Source organism: Apodemus sylvaticus, chromosome 5, assembly GCF_947179515.1.
Source record: "Apodemus sylvaticus chromosome 5, mApoSyl1.1, whole genome shotgun sequence".
Classification (NCBI taxonomy): Eukaryota; Metazoa; Chordata; class Mammalia; order Rodentia; family Muridae; genus Apodemus; species Apodemus sylvaticus.
Genome location: NC_067476.1, coordinates 75,581,940 through 75,606,687, shown reverse-complemented (window position 1 = coordinate 75,606,687; position 24,748 = coordinate 75,581,940). Strand labels below are relative to the sequence as shown.

Here is a 24,748-nt window from a genome sequence, read left to right as displayed (position 1 = left end):
GTCGGATTACATTTTGCTGTTTTGTCTGTTCTGTTTACATAAGAGCAACAAGAGGCAGCAGTGAGCACATGAAGCCCTTCATATTTTGTTTAGTGTCATGGTGGGAGAGGAAATACATATGCCCTAGAGTTGGTCTTAAATCGCTCTGCAATGCCAGGAATATACAGTTCAAGGCTAGGAATCAGATCCATGCATTTTTGTCTTCACTCGTTTTGTCTGTATACTTAGAGCTATGACAATACCTTCTTCCTTAAATCTCCCGATGTGTCAGTTTTCTGGCTTTCTAGAACGTGGAGTTCATGCTCCCTCCAAGAGTGATTCTTTACACTTCTCTTAGCATAGGATCCACATATGGGACTGAAATTTGTTTTCTTTACCAGTGGGCTTGTTACACCACATTGAGATTTGACACTAAATGAGTTTTTTGGCATGGTTTTGGTTATAAATTTGTTCTAGCTAATTATGTTCTGGTAAGAAGGAAGATAGTTTTCTACTAGCCAATGCAAATAAAGATGTTGCCACGTTCAGTAAAGTAACTCAGTAGAGATATATTATGTCATATTTGGCTATTGTTCTCCTTGGTTTTACAGACCAAGCCAGTGAATATGTCATTTTCTACACAATCCGATCTCCTTTATAACCACACATTGGTTTACTAGTTTATGTCTCAGTATCACTTTGTAACAAAGCAGCTTAAGTTTAACTATAGTAAGTCAGCCACTTCAGATGCTGCTTAAGTCCTGGTACTTAGGATTTTGCCAGCCCTAAGGTGGATGATTCTTTTGTTCCTGGTGCTCAGTGTAGCTGGTGCATGGTCTGGTATGGAAACGATAACGTCCTCCACAGGTCTGATGCCATGCAGGATGTTGGAAGGCTGGACTGTTATCTAGAGTGCATGCAGCATGGTCAACTGGGTAGCTGGATTTCTTATATAGGCATGCTTCAGGAGAAACAGATAGATAATACCTGTCTTTTTATGACCTTGTCTCGAAATGCATATAGTTACCATATTCTGTTCATCAAAGCAGTCGTGAGACAAAATTTTTCCTCTCTACTCTTCTCCTTATTGCTGGGGTGCCGGTGGGGGTAGGAGGTCAACTACAGGGTCTCATTCACAAGTAGAAGATGCTTTACTGCTGAGCTATGCCACAGTTTTTCTTCATGAACTCTAAATTCATTTATTTTTAAGGTTTTATGCATGCGTGTTGAGTGTATACTGCTGTACCCTGCCAATCCTGCAGCTGTATTCCCTACCCATCTGTTTCTTGTTCCCTCTCTGTCGCAGTGGATTCCACTTGATGCTGAGTGAGTAACTTCTATGTATGGCTGTCAGAAAGTACCATCTGAGCTTGAAGTGACAACCTGCTGCTGCTTGGAAGCTACACTCAAGTTTCTCAAAGAGTATTTGGGCTGGATTAGAAGGAACCTAGAGGAACACAACACTCATAGTATTCTGTTCAGCTTCCTCAAATATAACTAGCTGTTATTCTGGAAGAATTAGTGAAAAATTAAGAAAGAAAATAATAATTTGCTCATTTAGGTTCATTTGGTCTTGCGTAGTGTCTGAATTTGCAATACAGTCTTTTAAATATTGATTCAGTGTCTTGGTATTGTCTACCTGGTGTTCTCTTCTTGGTGCCAGCTTTGTGTTACACTGGGTAGAAAAATCTCATCTAGGAGTTCATTCCCTGAAGCATCAAGCATGGCCAAGAGATTCATCTCTTACTAATGTTATTCTTAAATATATGTCATATGTCTGTGTTTGTGGGTGGTGGTGGTGCAGAAGAGGTATTAGTCCTCTGGAGCTGGAGTTTACAGGTGGTTGTATGCAGCCTAACATGGATGTTGAGAATGGACTTGTGGTCCTTGGAAATAATAGTTTAGTGTTTTTATCCACTGAACATTTCTCATGTTTATTCCTGAAACTCAGATTTTTTTGTTTTGTTTTGTTTTGTTTAAACCTCTACCAAGTGCTTAGGGAAAATAGGAACACTTAACTTTCACATTTTATTATTGTAATTAGCACAGTCAGGGTAGAATATAATGTAAAACAAATTAGTATGATTTAGTCAATGGTTATCTTAAGGGCACGAGCCTTCTGTGGATAGCAATGTACTGAAAACTCTTTACACCTTAAAGAATGCTTTTAAATTGTTGCCATATAACAAGAGTACACTATATTTAGGGACAGGACCACAGATATGTTTTATCCATCTTCAGAAGTATGGCATGTCAAATTGTATTCATTATTAGTTACACCTTGCCTACATATGACTGACTGGAATGTTGACCATCTTTCATTGATGTAATGGAGCAGCTCCCAGCAGAGCAGAGCCAAAGAGAAGTATGGAGAATGCCCTGCATATGTGGGTATCCTGCTCAGTGGTGCTACCTGATGCCTATCTAGGAAGAACCATATTTCTTGGTCAAAAATGTATTCTAACTAATAATTTTATTTGTAGCTTTAGGCTCAAATTGGTGAAGACATTTTAAAAACATAAAGAATTGGGGCTGGAGAGATGGCTCAGTGGTTAAGAGCACTGACTACTCTTCCAGAGGTCCTGAGTTCAATTTCCAGCAACCACATGGTGGCTCACAACCATCTGTAATGGGATCCAATGCATTCTTCTGGTGTTTCTGAAGACAGCTACAGTGTACTCATATAAATAAATCCTTTAAAAATATTTTTTAAAAAACCAGTTGCTAGGAAACTAGTTTTATCAAAATGTAAGTCATAGGTGGCCAAGAAATGGCCTCAGGCTTAGTTAAGAGTGAAGCAACCGAGGTAAAAGAAAGCACAGCTGCAAGAACAACTGTCGTTAGCAAACTTCTTCTGAAACTAATTTTTAAAAAAATATTCAACAGCAAGAAATAGAAATCAAAATAAAAGCTCATAAAAGTTAGCAGACAATTTTGGAAAGGACTGTTCTGGAGAAATCAGGAGCTTTTTGCTTGCCAGGAGAGACAGGACAATATTTTATATTCTCAAAGATGAATTATCCCCTCAACAACTGGTTCCAGGCTATTTAATTCAGGAGCATTTTTTAAAAGAGATTTGCTTATTTATTTTATGTGTATGATTACATTGTAGCTATCTTCAGACACACCAGAAGAGGACATCAGATCCTATTACAGATGGTTGCTGGGAATTGAACTCAGGACCTCTGGGAAAGCAGTCAGTGCTCTTAACCGCTGAGCCATCTCTCTAGCTCAGGAGCATTTTTTTTTTTTTTATGTCTATGTCTTACATCCCAGTTTTATATAACTTTAGACAAGTTAGTACTTCCAATTTCGCCTTAAAATATGTTAATGTGTTGCTGTAAGCTGGTACACACAGCACATTGAGTTTGCCATCCTAATTGGAGTTTTTTTAATGAACTTTAATTTTTACAATTTGTCCACATAACCATGATGCTTCATTATTTAACTATGATGTGTGCTATATTTTATTGTCACTCAAGAACCATAGAGATTCTATTTAAGTTGACATTACAGAGCAACAGAATCCTCTTTGGCACCAACTTTGTCAAACAGATGATACATGATTTCTCCACAGGCTGTGAAAGTTAACCAATTTAAGTGATTTGTGGCACTGGAATTTAGAGTCAGCTGATAAATTAGGGTGTGATAGTTTATCCCTGTAATTCCAGCACTTGAAAGAGGCTGAGGCAGGAAGACCAGAGGTTCAAGGGCAGCCTGGGCTACACAGCAGGTTTAAGGTAGTCCAACTTGGCTCGTCCATTTCTATAAAGAATGACTTTTCTGGGTTTGCAAGCTCATTTCAGGCATTAGAATTGTTGATTCTGTCTGATAATTCTCACTTTCTTTTATTAGTTTTAAGTAAGCACATAACTAGTTTCTATAAACTATTCAGATTCTCTTTTACATTTAAAGGAGCCAACAATCTGAATTTAAACCCACTCTGAGTTACAGTTACAGTCTATCAATTAATTCACTCTTTGATTATCATGTTCTTTGCGCTCAATTTTTTTCCTACCCGTGTTTCTAATTAACTATATGCCTTTTATTATTTCATCGCTTGGTTTACTAGCTGTAAGCATCGGGTGTTTTTTTGTTTGTTTGTTTTTTGTTTTGGATATTGTATAGATGCTTTCAGTCAGGAGGCTCGTGGGCAGTCCTCTCACTCTCTTAACTGTGTCACATCCAGGATTTTTTGTAGGTTGTTTTGTGAAATTCTGTTTTGTTTTGAAGCCAGTTTCTTTTTAATCTGGGTAAAAAAAAAATCTAGCTTGACAGGGATGTGGCTCTATTTGTCAGCACTGCATGTTGGCTTCCTTGTTTCTAACAACTTTACCTGGAATTTAACAAAAATTTAACAAAAATACCTGCCATCCTTCTTACTGTTTCGCCACGGCAAGTGTGCAGAAACCTCTACCCCCTTTGCTCTCTCTAAATGGCTTACTTTATAAATTCTTTCTCTTAGTGTGGTTTTCTTTCTGTTTGTCTTGTAGTTTGTTAGGCTCATGATTTTCATAATAGGGAACCTTAGTTCTTTAAATATTTTTTTATTTCATACTGAAGTTTTCGTTGATGGCATATTTAGTGTTTTACTTGTTTGTTTTTCTATGATGTGGTTTTAGCTAATGCTATTGATGTGAATTTATATTCATACATTTTTCTACAATGACTAATGTGTTTTTGTAACAGTGAGTTTTTTATCCAGACATTGTATTTTTCCTTGTACATAAAAATTTATAATTTTAATAGATCATTATTTTATCTTTATTTCTTAAGTGTTCATCTACCTCCGTAAGCATATAAAATATCTGTAATGACTCTTGTTTTTGTGTGCTGGTTTCTCAGTTGAGGAGAGCTAGGCACTCAGTTTTTCTTCACTTCTTCACCCCTAAGAATCTCTGCAGGCTCTAGCAGGACAGTTGTAGGGCTCACCCACTTGGGCCATTTCTCTACTGCCTTGTGTTGTCTTTTATTACATGTGAAAACCATTGCTTCATATAGTTCAGTTGTTTCAGTTGGAAGCAAAAGAATAGTTTTGGTCTCAAGCTGTAGAAGGCAGCAGATGTACTTACCCTCACCCTCTTTTTTTTTTCTTTTTCAACCATTCACAGTTTTGTTTTGTTTTTTTCTGATTAATGTAGTGTTTTGATTTGCACAGAGATAAACATGTTTTGGCTTGCATCAGATTCTAAAGAGAGAAGGCCCCAGTCCTGCATTTTTTGCAGCAGGCTTGCTCTCGTTCAGAGGAACATGGCCACTTCTCCAGTGTTATGTTGCTGACCCTGTAGCTCTTGAGGAGCTCATTGCATCATAAATTTGCACAGGAAGATGCTTTGCTATTTATTTAGTTGTCTTCCAGTTTTAGCACATATGATCTAGTTGTCTAAGCTAGTGTGAGACCCTGCCCAAGTAGTCGATCTTACTAAGCGTAGTTTATTTCGGCTTCGGTATGTTTGTTACCAGTCCTGTACTCCTGTAGAGAACAACATCTGTAACATGGGTGGGTATTTTGTTAGAAATGTTCATACCTACCAATTAGTTGGTGCAGCCAAATTAGAATGTGCTAGTTTGCATTTCCAATGAAGTCAGCTGTTTGAATGTTGCTTTTCTACAGCTGGCATGAGGCATGTGGGAGTGCCCTGTACCATGGCCAGACACTGGCTGTACCTCTTAATTAAAATGCTTGCCTCTGTTTCTGTGAAACAGTGAGTGGTCTTTGCAATTGGATTATAGTCGGTTCTGTGACTTTTGTATAAAAAGGCCCCCATTTGGGGGTTGGGCAGTGTGGACCAAGGTTCCCTGAAGTGACTGTGCACCATTTAAGTGGATGGTTGGTGTTCGCCTCCCACCTGTAGGCTGCTGCTTGTTGCCCTCAGTGGATAATTGTAATTGTATGGTCTTCACCTAAAAAGAATTTGTAGAAAGGCATATTCTTTGAAATGTTCATAGAATGTAGTAGTTTTATGTGGGGCTTGCTTAATTTTTTTATCAGAAAAAGAAACTACTTTGAAACTTTTATGGTAATGGGTCATTTTAAAATGAAATTATATATGTTCTTGGCAGTTACCAGTTGGCTTGGTAATCTCATTTGCCCGTTACTTATTAAATGTAGTTTTTGCTACATACTAATCTTAAAATCAGTTATTGAAATGATTTAAAGGACCTAGTCCAGTATGCAATATTTCAAAGAGATGGATTCATTAAAACCATGAGAACCTTTCATACATTTTGATTTGTTTAGTTCCTTCTCATTTATAAAAACAACTAGTTACAACTGAGCAGTACAGACATGGAACAAGCTTTTACTGTGCTTCCCTTCCACTTAAAACAATAGAAATGTCAGATCTACAGCAGAATCACTGGAGTGTCTGAAAAAGTCTTAAGTTGCAGTGTAACTATATCACCATCGCAGAATACCCAATTATAAATGTGTGTAGTTTGGGAGCATACTCATCACATGATTATAAATGCTTTTTGAAATTGTTATTTGTGAGAATATGCACACATGTCTGGGGGACAGAGGACAACTTGGGGGCATTGGTCTCTTCCACCATGTGGGTTCCAGGATCAGTCTCAGGTCAGCAGACCTGCCAGTCTGACATTTTTTTTTTTAAGATTTATTTATTTTATATAGGAGTACACTGTAGCATCTTTAGACACACCAGAAGAGGGCATTGGATCCCATTACAGATGGTTGTGAGCTACTATGTGTTTGCTGGAAATTGGACTCAGAACCTCTGGAAGAGCAGTCAGTGCTCTTAACTGCTGAGCCATCTCTCCAGCCCCCTCCTCACATGATTTTTAAAATTCTCTCTTTTAGGAACTTCTGATTAGGTAATTTATTTTATATATCAAGAAATCAGGTCTGAAAGACCAAGTTGGTGGCAGAATTCCTGATTTTGTGCTTCCTGTTACACAGTGTTGTTATAGAAACTAAAAATATGGTAGCTGGTAACTGGTAACTTTTAAAGGTACAGTTCAAACTGAAACATCAAGAGGCAAGGATCTACTTTTCTTCCACATGTGTCTGTGTATATCTTACCTTTACCCCTCTTCAGAGAAAGTCCTCTCTAAAAGGCCAGCCTATTGTTGGCATCTCAGTCTTATCTCTTTCCTAGTTCCTTGGGGACTTGCTATATCGCTAATATTTAGTAGATGACTTGCGTTTTGTTTAAATCAGGTAATTTATATCTTTATATGAATTTTAATTTATACTTTTCTCTTGAAAAGGTAAAGATCTTGAATTTCTGGGTGGGCCCAACATTCCTGCAGAGTGACTATTAGCTAGAAATATGTTGAAGATGTCCTTCAGATGGGATGATCACTTCAGGTTTCCTGTAGCTCCTCATACTTAATGTTACTCAGTAGCATACTTGGGCCCAGAAGACAATGAGTGTGCAGCCTCTTATCCATCGAGGTCTCTGGCATACATAGAAAGAAATTCACCTTTGCTTACAAGGCAGTGTAGAGCATTTGCATGGCATGAACATTTGGGCTATTTACCTTATTTTTAGTGAGATGTATTTCTTTTGTAATTGAACTTGGGGTTACTACCTGTGTTACTAATCAGGTCCAACCACCTATTATTAATAAGCCAATCAAAAGAACCAAATTAACAGTGGAAAGTAGAAAGAGATTTTTTTTCAATACTTCTGTATTGGAAAGTGGGACCAAGAGATCTGTCGAATCCTCCAAGTCCTTAAATGAGATGAAAGTTTAAATAGAGAGACAAATAAACTAATCTGTTTAGATTATATGAATATAGACTCTAAGCAGGCCTGTGAAGGTGTGGTCTCAGCCATTTCTGACCCACCATTCTTTTGATTTCATTCTCATTTCGTAATGTGGTCTGATAGGTTGTTATAACTGAAATCTTTTTCAGAGAGACAAGTTCTCCTTCAGTGCCCTTTCTTTCTCCCATCATTAGATTCCCAAAAAGATTGCCATTTCTTTGAGTTCTGTTACTTCAATAGTCTGAATCAGATTTGGTTCCATTTCTAGTGGGATACTTTGGTGCTTGAATAGGTATGACCCTCATAGGGGTGTGGCACTACTAAGTGTGTCAATGTGGGCTGGGCTTTAAGGTCTCCTAAGCTCACTCATCTTCTGATCAAGATGTAGAGCTCTCTCTCAGCTCCTCCAGCACCATGCCTGCCTGTACATTGCCATGCTTCCTGCCAGGATAGTAATAGGCCAAATCACTGAAACTCTAAGCAAGCCCATAGTAAATGTTTTCCTTTTTAAGATTGCCTTGATCATGGTGTCTCTTCACTGCAATGGAACCCTAACTCAGGTATCTTGATATAGTATACACATTCTCCATTAATTTGTTTTTGTGTCATAATAGGACCATTCCTGGAAATGTTAATACAAATACCCTATGTGTTTAGAATACAGTAGACCTGTGGAATACATATGTGTACGTCAGTCACTGAATGGTTATAGATGGCAGTCTCTTCTTAGACATCACTCCTGCTGTCTTCCCCAAACCTAATGGCTGCCTTAGTTTCTGATATTATCATTTAACTTCAGCTTCTTTGACCTTCATAACACATTGCATGATGCAGTAGTTTTCATCTTGAAGTTTGGCTTTAACAAGAAGCATGTTTCTGAAATTTTCTTTATCTTCACAAGTAGCTATAGTTATTTATTTTATTCACTTACAGATAGGCCATAGTTTAGTTAGACTTCTTTTTGCTGACATTTGAGTTCATTCCAGTGTGGTGCTATTAACAGTAACCGTCTATGGTTAGGAGCGACATGTTCAGTTCTGATGGCTCTTACTTCCCCTAAGAGTAGACTGGTGTTCTTGAAGCATAGTGAGAGCATCTTTCTTAAGAACGTCCTGCTGCTGTTTCTCATGGGTTCTTTGGTACACAGGTGACAAAGCAGTGCTTAAGGTCCTGCTGTGCAAGTGCAGCAGTAAGCTGGAATTACTCCTGTACCTTAAATCTCCTGTGTACAGTCACCTTCAAAGCAACAATGTTGTCTGAGTCCATCTCCATGTCTTCTGGTACTTTTTTGTGAATTTCAAACCCATCAGGATATGAATATTTCAAAAGCTCACAGCTAGCCTCTTTAACTTTTCCTCCTGTAAAGTTGGTTCACAGGGATGCCTTCCTTTGTTTGACATGGTTCAAAGTGCTGACTCACCAAACAGCAAGGGGACTTAGAAATACATCTTAAAGAGTATGTTAACCACAAGAGGCTGAATATGGTGCACATTACAGCATTAACTAGAAAATTAGCCATCCTTTAATCCCCTTTGTCCCACTCTATTTTGTACTTACAAGTTCATTCTTGAAAATGTCATAGAACGGATGTGTGATGATAGAAGTTGGCACATACATCTTTTTTTTTTTTTTTTTTTTTTTTTTTTTTTTTTTTGAGACAGGGTTTCTCTGTGTAGTCCTGGCTGTCCTGGAACTCACTCTGTAGACCAGGCTGGCCTCGAACTCAGAAATCCGCCTGCCTCTGCCTCCCGAGTGCTGGGACTAAAGGCGTGCGCCACCACCGCCCGGCCGGAACATACATCTTAAACAAATCGTGAGTTATAATATTTTTATTATTTTTTTGGCATTGCTTTTATTTCAGCAACCATTCTGTTAGGTCTGAAGGAAAACTCCAAGTACTTCAAAATGGTAGGCCCACTGACTCAGTCCAAAATGACAGTATTGGCTCAGCAAACTATAAGATTGCTGGTAAATACTTTCAGCATTCCTCAGGAACCTGTGAAACAATTTCAGGCTCCCAGGAAAAGCCACTTGCCTATCTCTTCCTCCTCTAACAGATGAAGCATCTGGCTCCCTACTGACATGTACAGTCTGCAAACTCCACAGGTCTCTGCTCCCTTGTACTTGCTATGCATCTCAAAGCCCACACAAGCATCTTGGCCCTTCTCACTTCCTCCTATTCCCTAAACTCAGGCTGTTCCAGTTTTGAGGCTTCCCTCCTGCAGCTGCTCATCCTCCTTATGACTTGTATGATTCCTCTGTGAAGCAAGATTCTTGCTATTTTCGTTCTTGCTGTTCTCTGCTATTCTTTCGTCTCCTCTCTCCATAGTTTTGGCCATGTCTAGCCTTGCTGCTGCTGCAGCTCCTCTTCCTCCTTCTCTTCTTCCTCCTCCTTCCTCCTCCTTGTCAGTTACTGACTTCAGATGCCTCTGGTTATTCTTTCTTACCTACAGTAAAAAAACTTTCCCCTAATGGAGTGCCCATTTCCACAGTTTCTTTATTGTGTCTTTGCTTACACATTCATATACAATACTAAAGTGCTATTAATTTAAATTTTCTTGTTCTGATTATAAACTGACTTTACTTAAAAGGGCTTAGTGATCATTTAACTTAGCTAGGCATTATATGGGACTTTTGTGCAAGGAAACTGTTCATGGCAGATGAGGGATATGAAGTACTGCTGTACAAAATCTGAAGAATGGAAATGTATCTAAGAGGTAAGTGTCCATAATGCTAGTTTGTGACCCTCTGTGGATGGGAATAAATCTGTGGTAGTGATTACTATTTCTTGGGCAGAACAAAGCCCCATGGGAAGATAGGCTATTTCTGTACTGGGAAGGAAAATAAGACTCTCAATCTCTTTGTGGAGAAAGTTTTGTTTAGTAGATTTTGAGAATTTTTTTAATGAAGAAAACAAACAAACAAAGTAGGGCATGGCTGCTACTAGATACGGTGGAGGAGGTTTAGTGTAGATATGAGGTGAGCATCGCTAGAGGCGTCTAGAAGAGTCCAGAGTGAATGTGATCCTGAACTAAGCCATATAAAGGGAAGGGAGGGAAAGGGGGAGAGCTAGGAAGCAGAGACGCCTAAAGAAAATGGGTAAAAGGATCCAAATGGCTGCATTATATGGGGGGAAACAGCTGGGCTAAAGAATTCAGAGTAGGAGGCTGGGTATGGGAGCCAGGAGGACCCTGTAACAGGTCAGGACTAAGGGGTGCTGGGAGAATCTGGCCTGTCAGGTCATTTTTGATATGTTAATAGGTATCTCAGCAGGTTGACCTGGGTTTGAGGCTTAACAATTTTCCTACATACGTATTTTTAAAACAGACATTTTTTTTTTTTTTAGAACAGTTTGAATTCACAGCAAAACTGAATAAAAGGTACAGAGATCTGCCATATTCCTGGTGCCCCCTAATCTAGATCTAAGTGCCTGGTACTCTCTTCCTTGTCTGGTGCTCCCATTCCCAGTTTAGATCGAAGTCTGAATCTGACCAGAGTACTGTACTGACTGATGAACTTGTGCTGTCATGCCATTATCACCTGAAATCCCCAACTGAGCCTCAGTGCACAACACTCAGCAAGGGATAAATTTAGGTCTTAAGTTTTGTTACATGCACTACTTATGTCTGCATTTGATTAATTAGCGTAGCCTTTGAGCTAATTAAAAACAGCAAAACAGTATTTTACATTTTACCCTTTTATTTCTATAAGTTTAGCTTTACATGTCTTCAAAACTATATTTTCCTACATATGCCCATCTTCTACTTCTGTGTACTAGGCATGAGTTGAAAGACCCACTTAGATCATGGTCATGAGTGTGAGAAATGAACCATGGAGCCAAAGTGCAAATATGTATTTAGACCTTTTTCCATATAAATAAAACTGTTGCTCATTAATTTGGGGTTTAAAGTATAGGCTTTTGGTTTTTTTGCTTTTCAAGACAGGGTTTCTCTCTATAGCCCTAGCTGTCCTGGAACTCACTCTGTAGACCAGGCTGCCCTCGAACTCAGAAATCCACCTGCTTCCACCTCCTAAGTGGGATTAAAAGCATGTGCCACCACTGCTCAGCTAAAATATAGTCTTTTACTAGCCTGTTTTCATGACATATCAAAAATCAGTTCGTGACTTTTTTTATTTAGGATGTATTCCCAAACTAGGGGCAACTGTAAATCTACTCATCATATCTTTAGTTACTCTTAGGGAGCCCAACTAATGTCTTAGTGAGCACCTCTTGGCTTGAGGGTCCACCAGTGTGTCTTGTATCTGAATAAAAGGTGCAGAGATCTGCCATAGCAGATCTTCTGTTATGGCAGAAGATGAGAACGAGATCTTAGGAGTTGTTGGGAAGAGGTGGCACCCTAATCACAATGAGCAGACTCAACACCTGCACCTTATGCTCTCAGCACTGTTTCCCAGCTAAGGAACCAGGACTTGTGCAAGAGATTGCCACTTTCCATGCTAAGATAAGAAGAACCTCGAACATCTCTTTATGACAGAAACCAGTAAATGAAATCCAAAGAATGATGACAGTGTATGTATCAGAAAGACACAGCTTGAAGGGCCCTTACTAGCTAAGTCTGGACAAATAGAATATTAAAATAGAAATGATAGAACAAATTATAACTTGTTAAGTAAGCAAGTGAAATGGTGGGACCTGCAGGAATGGTGCTTAAAAATGAGGCAGACTAAAGTCTCTTGTAATAGCCAACTTTATTTAGAGCAAAAATATATAGTCTGAGGGTTAAGAAGAGTCACATAAATAAAGTATGCTATCACAAGAGCAAGCCACATATGGTGGGCAATCCACATGTAGCAAGTACTTGGTTTCCATAGAGACATAAAACCAAATAACAATAGCCAATTCTAAAGAAACTCATCTCTATCTGCTACAACTGGGAGGGGTATGAAAGCAGATTTCAAGATCAACTGACTCTGGTTTTGTTTTGTTTTGTTTTTAAGAAAATAAGGTCACAAGAACTCTTACCTTGTTTTCTTGGAGTTTTCTCACAAGCACTAACAATTCCCCTTACACAACTCTATTCGTGGACATGTTCTAACAAATAATGACTTGAAATTTTAAGGCAGAATGAAATTTCAGACAGTGGCTAATCCCACAAAATGTCAACATTCTTGTGAATTAAAAAGAGAAAACCAAAAGGTAGTTGTGTTGGTTGGTGTGTGTTTGTGTGTTTGGTTGGTTGGTTTGTTTGTTTGGTTGATTGGTTGGTTGGTTGGTTGGTTTGGTTGGTTGGTTGGTTGGTTGGTTGGTTGGTTGGTTGGTTGGTTGGTTGATTGGCTTGGTTGCCCTAACTAAATCTCACCATTTTCATAAACATTTTGTTTTTTAAAAACACAGCTCCTGAACCAGTACTTAATTTAAAGCACACTCAGTAGCCCAGACTGTCCTGAAACTCACTAGCCCTAGGTTGGCCTTGAGCTCTTCTGGGATTAGAAGGACAAGCCACTACACCTGGTTTAACCTGGTTAGTTTTGACTATGTTTTTAATCTGGCCTTTATGCTATATAATCCCAAAATAAACTTGGGTAATCTATATAAATTACTTTATTAAGCATAGTGAAGAAGTTATAAAGATTTGCTTGTGGGGCCAGAGAGATAGCTTAGCAGTTAGGAGCACTTCTTCTTGTAGAAGTCCTAGGTATGAGCCCCAGCAACCATATAACTGCCCACAACTATCTATAACTCCATTTCGAGGCAGTGCAACTCTTCTGAGTCCTGAGGCCACACAGGAAGCTGAGGCAGGAGGATTGCTAGTTCCATGTCAAACTGAAGTTACATACCAAGACCTTAACTCAAAATCCTCTTTGCCTCCCCCATTTTGAATACACCTGTGGTTTGCTGTGCCATATATTTGTATATTGCATTACTCTTCTAACACCAATTAGATATCATTATTCTTTCAAGAATTACAATTAAAGTTATTATAATGCCACATAGAAGTGTCTACATAAACACATAGTGAGGTATAGAACTATTGGTTTATATTTTGTTTATGTTTGGTTTTATAAGAAGCCAGGAAACATGGGGCTGGTGAGATGGCTTAGCAGTTAAGAGCACTTGCTGCTCTTGCAGAGGACCTGGGTAGTTTTTAGTTCTCAGTCCCCACACAGTGGCCACCACCATCCATAATTCCAGCCCCAGGGTATCCAATGCTGTCTTCTGACCTCTGAAGACTTCTGACTTCTATACCACTAGACATGCATGTGGCACACATATATACATGTAGGCAAAACAGTCATATATACAAAATAAATAAAAATCTGTTTTAAAGACTTACTCACATATTAGAGATAAGAATACCAATGGTAATATTTTATCTAAGAACCGTCACATTAGTCTATAAGTATGAGAAGTTACTTTGCTGCACTTAGTTCTTTGGCAGTAAGCAGCAGACTTTTACTGTGTAATAGTTCTAGCAACTAAGATTTTATATGCCTTATAAGATCACTTAGGTTTTCAAATGAGAAAGAAAAGAGTCAAGCTAAACGGAATAATAGGTCCTACCTAATGAACTGTCTTCACCAGAGGAGAAGCGATGGGGTGGTGTGGAGCTCGGGACCCTTGTTTGGTTCCCCAGGGTTACTAAGAAAAGGTTTTAATCTAACTGCCGGACCCGGCGAACTACTGCTTGCCAGGCCAGCAGTGGGAAGCAGGGTGTGGGATGAATGTTACTGCTCTGCATCTCCTGCTTTCTCCCTTTGTGTTTGGGCTCTTGTAGATAATGCCTTCTCAAAGATCTTTAATGAAGCAACTCTCTGAGACGCTCTTAGCTTGTTCGTATTTTTTTATTTGGTGTGGGTTTGAATTCATATACTCTATTCAGGGTGAACCAAGGGTTATATAGTTTTGGGGTGAGAATATCCACAGTGAGAAGAGGTCATTGGCTGAAACTAAGATATTAGATGCCTCATTAGCATGTAGAAGCATTGCAGCTGCTGACTACTGACTACCTGTGGCTACCTGCTTGGGGGTCACCTGGTTATGTGCTCTGAGGCTGGCGCAGAAACAGGGAGAGAGCTAGTTCCACTCCTGCCAGTCTCAAGTTTTGGGATTTCTGGGGTTTGAACATGCTCTACCTCACCAGTTCTTTTGTGTCAGTCAGGGTCCATATGTCCCACAGCAGATTGGAGGAGGCTGTTGGGAAAGTTGGTTTTTAGGGGACTATCTTCATTCAGCACATACATACTAAGCAAGCATTCTTAAATACTATATATAGTCACTGGATCCCTTACTGTAACTTCTGGAAGTATTGAGGATCCAAAAGCTTGTGTTAGTGTAGTGCAGCTATTAATGTTTATTGTCTTCTTTAGTCAGATGGGAGATTTAAAAGCATCCATTTAAAATAATAACAGTAAATGTATTACATGTATGGAAAATGCTGAGGGAATAACTTTTGAAACAAGATTGAGTGAGCAGAACAGTATGCTCATTTCTGTAAGTCTTTTTAGTGTCTTAATAAACAATGGATGGCTTGCTTATCTACGTCTATAGCTTGTTAGTTAGAAGAAGAAAATCTAGCTTTAAATAGATAGGTAGCAGAAGTTTTTAATATCCTCTTTCAAGTAATTTTGGGTATTTTTTTGATACATAAAAAGTGGATAGTTGATTGCCTGTGGGCTACAAAGCATGATGTCCTGAGTTCGAGCCCCAGGTGGTACATAGTAGAAAGCAAGAACTCACTCCCACAGGTGTCCTCTGATGTGCACAGCCGCTCTGTGACACACGTGTTCACACATATACACACATTTTTAAAAGTCTGTCAAGGTAGAGTGTCTGACAAGTGTCTTCCATTATGAGGCTGGAAATAATAATAATAATGAAATCTTTGTAGTTGGTCACATTAAAATTTATTGTCTATTTATACTTGGAATAGGTCTTAGTATCTGGCAAGATTTTATCTCTTTAGGCTCAGGGAAATGTTGATTTAGAAGTTTTATAGCTTGCTCCAGAATGTTAGTACATATGGACTGTCACAAATGTTAATAGCAACCCCATTCTTATCAGAAAAATCTTTTCTCAGATTTGTGGTAGTAGGTATAAATCTTCCAAAACTGTGCTTTTTATTTAAACGTTTAAATTTTATCATGGACAACAAATAGTGTTGCTTGCTTTCCTTGAAGTGGCAGATTCACTCATTCATTTTTGATACAGTATCTGCAAAATCTGAATAGTTTGTTGTTTGTTCTTACAATTAAATCATATTCCGTGACAAGGGAGTCAGTTCAGCACACGTGCAGCACTTCCATGCAGCCAGTGTATTAGATATATAGAAAAAAATGTATACAATCCATTTTATCACACAGAACTTTAAAAATATGTGTACAAAGGACGGTCATGTAGTAAAATTAATGATTTTAGTGCTTGCTCAGGGAGCATTATTAAGTGAAATTGACTTTTGTCTTTTTGCTATGAGTACTTGAAGGATGCTGTGACCTCCAGAGCGCTGAGCATCACTGCTTTGGTTGGCCTCACCCACCATTGCTCTTTGTTAGCCAGTGAAGTCAGCAGCCAGTGCCTTGCTTAGGAATTTGACTTAGGTTTTCGTTGGCTATGGACCTTGAAGGATGGGTGCTGCGTTCACAAATACTTATGGATGCTGAGCGTCATAGCAGTCACTGTACAGTATTTAATTTGAGATTATTTTAAAAATACATAAATAGTGGTTTGTCAAACATTGAAAATGGTATTTATGAGAATAATCATTTGCAAACTTTAGAAATATTCCAGTAAGTCTTGTACAGAATGAATGACATAATGTTCTTGGCACATAGTTAATTTGAGGTAACCAATTGCTGTAATATTGCTGTTCTGGTAGTAGGATATTAGCTTTAGCCCCATGCATTTTACATGGTACAGTGTGTCCTTTAGGGCATCCTGTGATCACAGTTCGTATTCTTGGTATTGAAGAATGAGACTACATCAGCTACCTTTGCTTTCAGTTTGCTTTCCTACATGGAAGCAGTGCTCTTAATGGTGCAAAGGAGGATGGGTATTGGGAATGCTCTGTGTTGACCAGAAAGGTGGTTCAGCTCTTAGCAAAATGCCAGTGAACCTGCTCTGCAGGTAAGGGTACTTGCCTCCAAACATCATGACTTTAGTTCATTCTCCAAAAGTTATATAGTGGAAAGAGAACTGACTTGTGCAAATTGCCCTCTTCTCCAGGCCATACACAGTTTCTAAATATATAAAATGATTTATTTATTTTTTAATTTTAATTTTTAAAAAGTATTAATTATATACTTGAGAGGCAGGAGCAGGAAGACTGTGCGTTCAAGGTCAACTGGATGTGGTAGTGAATGGCTTTAATTCCAGCACTTAAGAAGTGCAGGCAGGTGTCTGAGTTCAGGGCCAGCCTGGTCTGCATAGGGAGTTCCAGGTCAGCAAAGCTACATGTGAGACCCTTCTAGAAAGTCAGGGGAAAGGGGGTAATCAAAGTCTTTCTTGGCTACACAATGAATTCTAAGACACCCTGAGCTACTTAGAATTCCATAATGTTTAAAGAAAAATATTCTAAAACTGAGTTAATTGTAATAGCATAACAAATACTTGTTTTAGCTTTGTGATTTTGATTAAATTTATTTTCTTCTAAAATTTCTTTAATAAGAAAAGAATTGACTCAGAGATCTGCCTGCCTCTGTCTCCTGAGTGCTGGCATTAAACAGAGCTACACAATGAAACTTGTTTTCAAAAACCAAAATCAAACAGACACACAGAAAAGCAATTGCTAAGTATCTTACTTCTGAATGCCTAGATGAAATTAGAAATTTAATTTAGAATGGTGTCTTTGCCAAGTCCTGGGTTCTATTCTCCTAACCCTCATCCCACATACTATAAAACAAAATAACCTCTTACTGACCAATCCCCCAAACCAAAGCAACAGATTCAGAGCTTGAAAAGCATATCTCCAGGCAAGATTTCACAAAACTAGAACGGAACCTTTCACAAACGATGATAGTAAAAAACAGCTTACTTTTAGAACATTAGCACCAGCAGTTTCAGAAGAATGGTGCTGCGCATATCTGGCTTCTGCTTATCAATCCTTAAGCTTTAAAAAGGAGAAGGGACATTATGGAAGATTAAGAAAACAACTGTTATGGCCTTCTAACTTGATTTTAGTTCTGTTATCCTACATGGCTCACATCTCATCTCATTTTTCAGGCCAACAAAGGGAAGGAAAAACTCATTCTACTACAACATAACAGAAACATTGTATTACATGACTTAAGAAAACACTGAGATACACTCACAATATCTGTAAGACCAAGAGGACTATTTTGGCTGGAAGATATAATAACTAGCTTTCTGAAGTAAAGAAATGGATAAAACCATTGTGTTCTCTTTCTCTAAAGCTCGAGAGCTAATAGTGTGGAATCCTGCAGGCACTGGCCCCTCTCCTGTCCCCACTGCTGTCGCTGCTCATATCCCTCCTCTCTGGGGAATTAATGAATCGGGTATTTAGTCCTTTCTCTGCTATCTGTTGCTTTTTATAATAAGCGGTGGGTCCTCTACTCTGCCACACCATGACCTTCCTGAAAAGCAGGTGTGGTCTGGTCACTTCCTAGCTTACTAGTTAGAACACACTGGATGCTAAGTGCTTACAACCCCGGTAAATTTTACCTTGCCACAGGATGATCTTCTAGGTACCTAACAGATGTGTTTGTACAGGGCCCCACCCTTGAATGGCCCATTCTTGTTTAATGATCTGCTTTCACTATCTTGAAAATCTTAAGTCATTTTTTAACTTAGGGTTCTACATTATTTCTGCAGATTCTGAAGCCACTCTGCCTGTTATCCTGACATCTGGCCTCCACTGGCTTCTTCCTGCACTGATTTTCTTCCGTTCCAGGTCTCCCTGTGCACACACATGATCTCCACAGAAGTTCTTATCACGGGTTTCCTGCTACCCCCTCTAGTTTATGCCTTTTTCTACTTTCTATATGACTGGTTCTTGTTTTTTTCTTTTAAAAAAACTCCATGCAAATGTCATGTCCTATATAAAAATTGCACTCAGCATGAGCATGTTGCTGTCTCTGCATCTGTCCCCTTCACCACTGAAGGCATCAGTCATCCTCAGGTGAAGCTTGGCATGTGGGGGCCACTCAGTATGTTTCTTGCTTTTATTCAGTCAGAGCTCATATTACATACAGCAGGTTCTGTTGGACCCTAAATGACAAAGATGAAGCAACATCAGAGCTCATATTACATACAGCAGGTGCTTTGCTGGCCACACATGCCTCTTGTAGACATGAGTGATAGCCTGTCTTTAATTTCACGTCATGGCTGTAACATGTAATATCTTCGACTTCCTTCATCGGTAGTGATGGTGACCACTTTAAGCTTCAAGATGTCCAGAATCTTGTATTTGGGATGTGTTCTTAGTGCAGTCTTGTGGATGTCAGCAATGTCTTGGGCTTCTTTCATCAGATCTGAGGCACTGTTGATGACAAAGCAGTCATCAACATTCAAAGCACTGTGGTGGTTTGAATGAGAATAGCCCATAGGCTCATATTTTTGAATGCTTAGTCAGTCATTAAGGAGTAGAACTGTTTGAAAGGATTAGGAAGTGTGAAGTTGGTGAAGGAGGTGTGTAACTGGTGGTAGGCTATAAGGTTTCAAAAGCCCAAGCCAGGTCCAGTCACTGTTTCTGTCTGTCTCTGTCTCTCTGTCTCTCGTCCCCACCCCTACCTCTCTCTGCCAGCTCCTTCTCCCATACCATTCCCGTCTGATGCCATGTTTGCTTCATGATGGTAATAGACAAAACCTCTGAAACTAAAGCAAGCCCCAGTTAAATGCTTTCTTTTATAAGTGCTGTGTGTTATCACAACAATAGAACAGTGACTAAGACAAACACTAAGATACAAAACTTGCCATCAGGAAAATTTATATCAAGTGTAATTATATCAAGTCTGCTTCTAAAAATCAAAAGTGAATAAAAATGTACTTTTAGAATAGATAAATACAATGATTCAAAGGTTAGTATAAAGCAAACTGAGTCAAAGAACTAGTTGGACATTAGTTTGAAAAGCCCAAAATAGAATACTGTGACGTGGATTCCATAGGTGATAACAATAAATTAAATCACTTTTTTTTTTATTTGGTTGTTTTTCGAGACAGGGTTTCTCTTTATAGCCCTGGCTGTCCTGGAGCTCACTCTGTAGACCAGACTGGCCTCGAACTCAGAAATTCGCCTGCCTCTGACTCCCAGAGTACTGGGATTACAGGCGTGTGCCACCACCGCCTGGCAATAAATCACTTTTAAAAGTAGAGTCTGATGTTCATGGCCAGCATGGGGGATAAGGTAAGTTGTTACAGGGTTACAGCATAAATAATACCTACAGCAGCCTGTGCTAGTAAGGAAGAAAGAAACAACTATACAATAGAACACCATCTTTGTAGACATTGGCATCATCTTATGTAGACATAAGAATGCACTTGATCTTTGAGTTTCATAAGGCATATTCAACACGCTACCCCAGGGCATCTTTTCAGGAACTGTGCAGGATGGACAGCATCACCTGTGCTTCACAGGCCGAGAGATGGAGTGAAAGCTAAAGCCTCTGTCCACCACCACTGGAGCTAGCCTTAGGTCCCACCTCCATGCTTCCACGGGCGCCTCATTCCTCCCCAGTGAGCTGTTTCTGTGCTCCTGACAGTATCATCTTGTAACCTGAAGCACAGTAATGGGATTTTCTTTTTCTGTTTTTTTTTAATCTCCTTTCCAAACAAACAAATAAATAATTCAGGCATTTCCATTGGCAGATAAGTTTTTAGGTGGAGAAAATAAGCATCTTTTTCAGGAATTTTCTTTAAGAGGGACTTAAGCAAGTGTAGAGCTCAGCTTTCAGAGACTGGACATATCGCTGTCATGAGGGTGGGGCGAGCCCGTGTGAAGTCTTCTTTGCCACTGCTCCTTCTCATCATAGGTGCTAGATTGAATAAAATACTATGACCTTGCCTTCAAATAAAGAAATGCTTATTTGGGGATAAAATCCTAATGAGCTGTGATTAATTTTTTTTTTTTTTGGGTTTGACTGTGAAAGTGGGTCTTTCCACAAGAGATTAAAAATATCATGAGTGTATTTTTTTTTCAAGGACAATGAAGAGACCATTATTTGTGCAGGATCCCTGATAATTTTAACTAAATGAGTCTTCTAGCATAAAGTCAGATCTGGTCATTCTCTACTGGGTGCCTCTAGGAGAGGCAGTGGAAAATACCTAAAAGGAAAAAGAAGCTTTGCTTTCCTGACGTGAAGATGATTTGCCTGGGAATACGTTAAAAACTTTTAATTATCTTGAGTATCTAGCAACAGGAGCCATGTTGCTTGTGCGGTGTCTGAACACAGAGCTTCATGCATTCTTCTTGCATGGAGAACCTTCTTTCCAAAAGTCCATCAGATGCATTTAGCATCATGTGTATCCAGTGATACATTAGTGATGTACACTAATGCAAGAGCCTTCCTCAAATCCTATGTGATAAGAAGGCTGAGTTTGAGGCTTTTGTTTTTAGACATAGTTACTAAGTACTCAGTGCTCATGTGGAGAGAATGCATTGTTATAAAATCAAACAGCTAAAGGTATCTTATTCTCACGTAACATTTTGCATTGAATACAAGCTAACTTTCAGTTTTGTTTAGAGCTTGTTTTTCCATGTTAATCTGGGATTGTTACTTTAAAGTCAGTGTTACACAGAGTGGGGAATTCTGAGGCATTTTCTAGTAATACATAATTGGCCCAGCAGTAAGCCACAGTTCACCTTCAGTACATGAGCACACATTACTGACTGTGCAGAACAGTCTTTACCTTTAACACCAGGAACGGGATTTCTTGGTCAATTCTTCTCTCCAGGTTATGCATGAAATTCTATGTAGGGTCGATATTTTTCATTGACTCTAACTAAAAATCAAATCTGTCACAGACCAGCTCTAGGTTTAGCCATAAATCCTTTGAGATCAAGAAAGGACACTCCTGTGAGGATTAATCATGAAAACTGCATGATGAGTTCACAGTGACTTCCACTGAAGAAAGGTTTATTTTGGGAAGCAGAATTTTTTAAGTGAATTCTTTTGAATTATCCTAAGTTCCAAAGAAGAGCATCCTTAGCCTGTTATGGGAAAAGAGGACAGGTGGCAGAGGAGGGAGAGGCCTTGCATTTGTGAAGTGCCTCCTGTCCCAGTGGTCATCATCAGAGCCCAGTAGTCTGAGCTGGGTAGTGGTTATGTCATTGTCAGAAGAGTATGATGTCTGCCGTGCTCATAGTCATCCTGTAAAGAAGTATGGGGATGAAATTAGCACCTTTGTCTGGGTGACTTCAAATCCCACCCTTTTCAAGGGGTTTGGGTCATGAAGTTGGAAGTGACCGTTGAATGCTGACGTCAAGAGTGTGTTTCTCCCTGTTCTTATATCAGAAGCTCTTACTTCCATCCCCAGCTCTTTGGACTCAAGCTCTTAGTCTTGAGAAAACGAGAGCATCAAGGTCTTTCCTATGTCACTTTGTGTGGCTCTTTAAATGTAGTGACTTAACTGTTAACCAGGCCAGAAACTACAGTCAGATCACACTCCACATTCATTTTTACTAAGATGAACTTTTTTTCTTTTAACTATCACACTTTACAACAGTTAAGAGCATTGGCTGCTCTTGCAAATGACCTGGATTCAATTTCGAGCATCCATCCACATGGCAGCTCACTATAACTTCAGTTTCATGTGACCTGGCATCCTCATACAGACATACATGCAGGCAAAACAGCAATTCATGTAATAAATAAATAAATCTCAAAAATAAAAGATACTGGTATTTTTATGGGACTGGTAATTGGATGTGGGCTGTTTCTGACACTTTGCCTGTTTTGGGGATCTTTTTCCTCCTACTCTGTTACCTCATCCAGCCTTAACATTCGGGGGGGGGGGGTGCCTGGTCTTATTGCAGCTTGATACGACATGTTTAGTTGACAGCCCTGGGAGGCCTGCCCTTTTCTGAAGGGAAATGAAGGAGGAGTGGATTGGGAGGGGGATAAAGGAGGAGGGACTGGGAGCAGAGGAGGAGGGGAAACTGTGGGCAGTATGTAATATATAAGAGAATAAATTGATAATACAAAAGCTACTTTACAAATATAAAGACTTCTTCCTGAGATTAAAAGACATCAATTTGCAATTAAAATCACAAAGGCAGTGGTATTTAAAGAGTATATAGTATTATGATATGAATCATGTTTTGTTATTTGGGCCTGAGTCTGAAAAAGTAGTTATCATTATTGATTTACAAGGGAGAATTGACAGGGTGCTCTCAGGCAGCCGGGTGATGATGATGGGACTTTTAATTGCTGAACTATTGTTTTGTTGACTCTCTATCATCTCTTAGAAATAGTCTCATGATTGCTTAAAATTATTCTGCTCTAAATGTCATATCAAATTGGGGGTAGAAAGTCTGAAAGGATAATGTTATCCAGAGATTTAATCATAATTGCCATGTATTAATTTTCCCTTTTGCTCATCATTTGTCTTTTTTTTTTCTCTCTCTCTCCTTCCAGAAGAAAAATTCAACGTTGAAACAAGGACCATTGCTGTCGACTTTTCATTGGATGATATTTATGATAAAGTTAAGACAGGCCTGTCTGGTCTTGAGATTGGCGTGTTAGGTTTGTATTTTTGCCCCATTTATGACTCATTTTCTTCATTCTTTGAATGTCTTTATTTTCTCTCTGGAGGTTAGGTGTTCAGTGATAAGATTGTCACTGATCCAGTTGGTCAGTATCAAATACTAACCTGTGCATTCTTGAAGCTTTGTCTTGTAGATCAGTGATTTTAAAGGGTTTTTGCTTCCAGTCCCAGTCTCTCTGTATACATTACTGACAATGAAAGGCTGGGCTTGGCAGTGACACCTGTAATCCCAGCACTCATAAGGTGCTTGATACTGAATGGTCATGGCTGAGGAGATGGAGGCCTGCCTGGGAAAGTTAGCTCTTATTCCCTGCAGAGCCTTTGTATGTAGATAATACTAACAAACTCAGCCCCGAGAAATGTTAACACCACAGAAAGGTGGTTTTCATCTATGCTTTACACAAAAACAGAACTCTTCCACATATGCTTCATGTTTCGTTGCTTTGGACACATAAATGTCTGTTGAAAATGCATGTTGTCAAGAGACTTGCGATTTTTTTTGTCTAAAGCAATAGGACTGAGGGGCCGTCTGAGTTTTCTGTTTTCTCTAAGTCTATTGATGTATTTATTATACCTCAGCTGCTTGCTCTTACAGGAGAATCAAATGTTTTTGCTGAAATGTGGGAATATTTAACTGCTTTGGAAGAAGACCTGTTTATGAGAAAGAAAAGATCCAGTGAAGTGAGGGAAAGGGGCTGGAGGAGGACACAGAGCATTGGGACGTGGGTAGGACATGAGATACTGCCTTTGTGTGCAAATGCATGGAAAGGCCAGAGGTCAAACCTGGGCTTCTCTGTTCCCTGTCCACTTTGTCTTTAAAGATGGCCTATCCCTGGGACCCCAGGTTAGTCTAGGCTGGGCCCTAGAGATCCCCATGCTGGAATTACAGTTGTGTACCACTATGCCTGTCTTTTTACTGAATGCTGGAAATTGAACTTGGTTGCTTATGCATACAAGACAAACACTTAATAACTGACCACTCTTCACAGCCCCCATAGAAAGCCTTTTAAACTTTGTTGTTTTGTTTTTGTTTTTTGAGACAGGGTTTCTCTGTTTAACAGCCCTGTCTATCCTGGAACTTGCTTTGTAGACCAGCCTGGCCTTAAACTAATAGAGATCCTCCTGCCTTTGTCTGGAACTAAAGGTTTGTGCTACAACACTCCTCCTCCTTTAAGACAGTGTGTAGGGTCAGTTACCCAAGTGTAATCACACTAAGTATTTGTAACCAACCTGGCCTGTTGGTCTGTACCATGCATCCTCATGCTTGTCCCATCTGTACGGACTCTACTCCCACCTCACTGTCTGTAGAACCAGTTGGTACAAAATCAAAACACAGAACGAGTTTTTGCCTTTGTGTCTA

The 24,748-nt window shown here is 39.3% G+C and overlaps 1 protein-coding gene across 1 annotated transcript in view; it reads left to right on the top strand.

The window, feature by feature from the left end:
• The window catches only part of Hsd17b12 (hydroxysteroid 17-beta dehydrogenase 12), a 135,456-nt gene that overhangs the window by 59,168 nt on the left and 51,540 nt on the right, over positions 1-24,748 (top strand). The window contains exon 4 of the mRNA XM_052183061.1: positions 23,259-23,366. Within this exon, the coding sequence (XP_052039021.1) occupies positions 23,259-23,366 (108 nt within the window). The remainder of the gene's footprint in view (positions 1-23,258; positions 23,367-24,748) is intronic.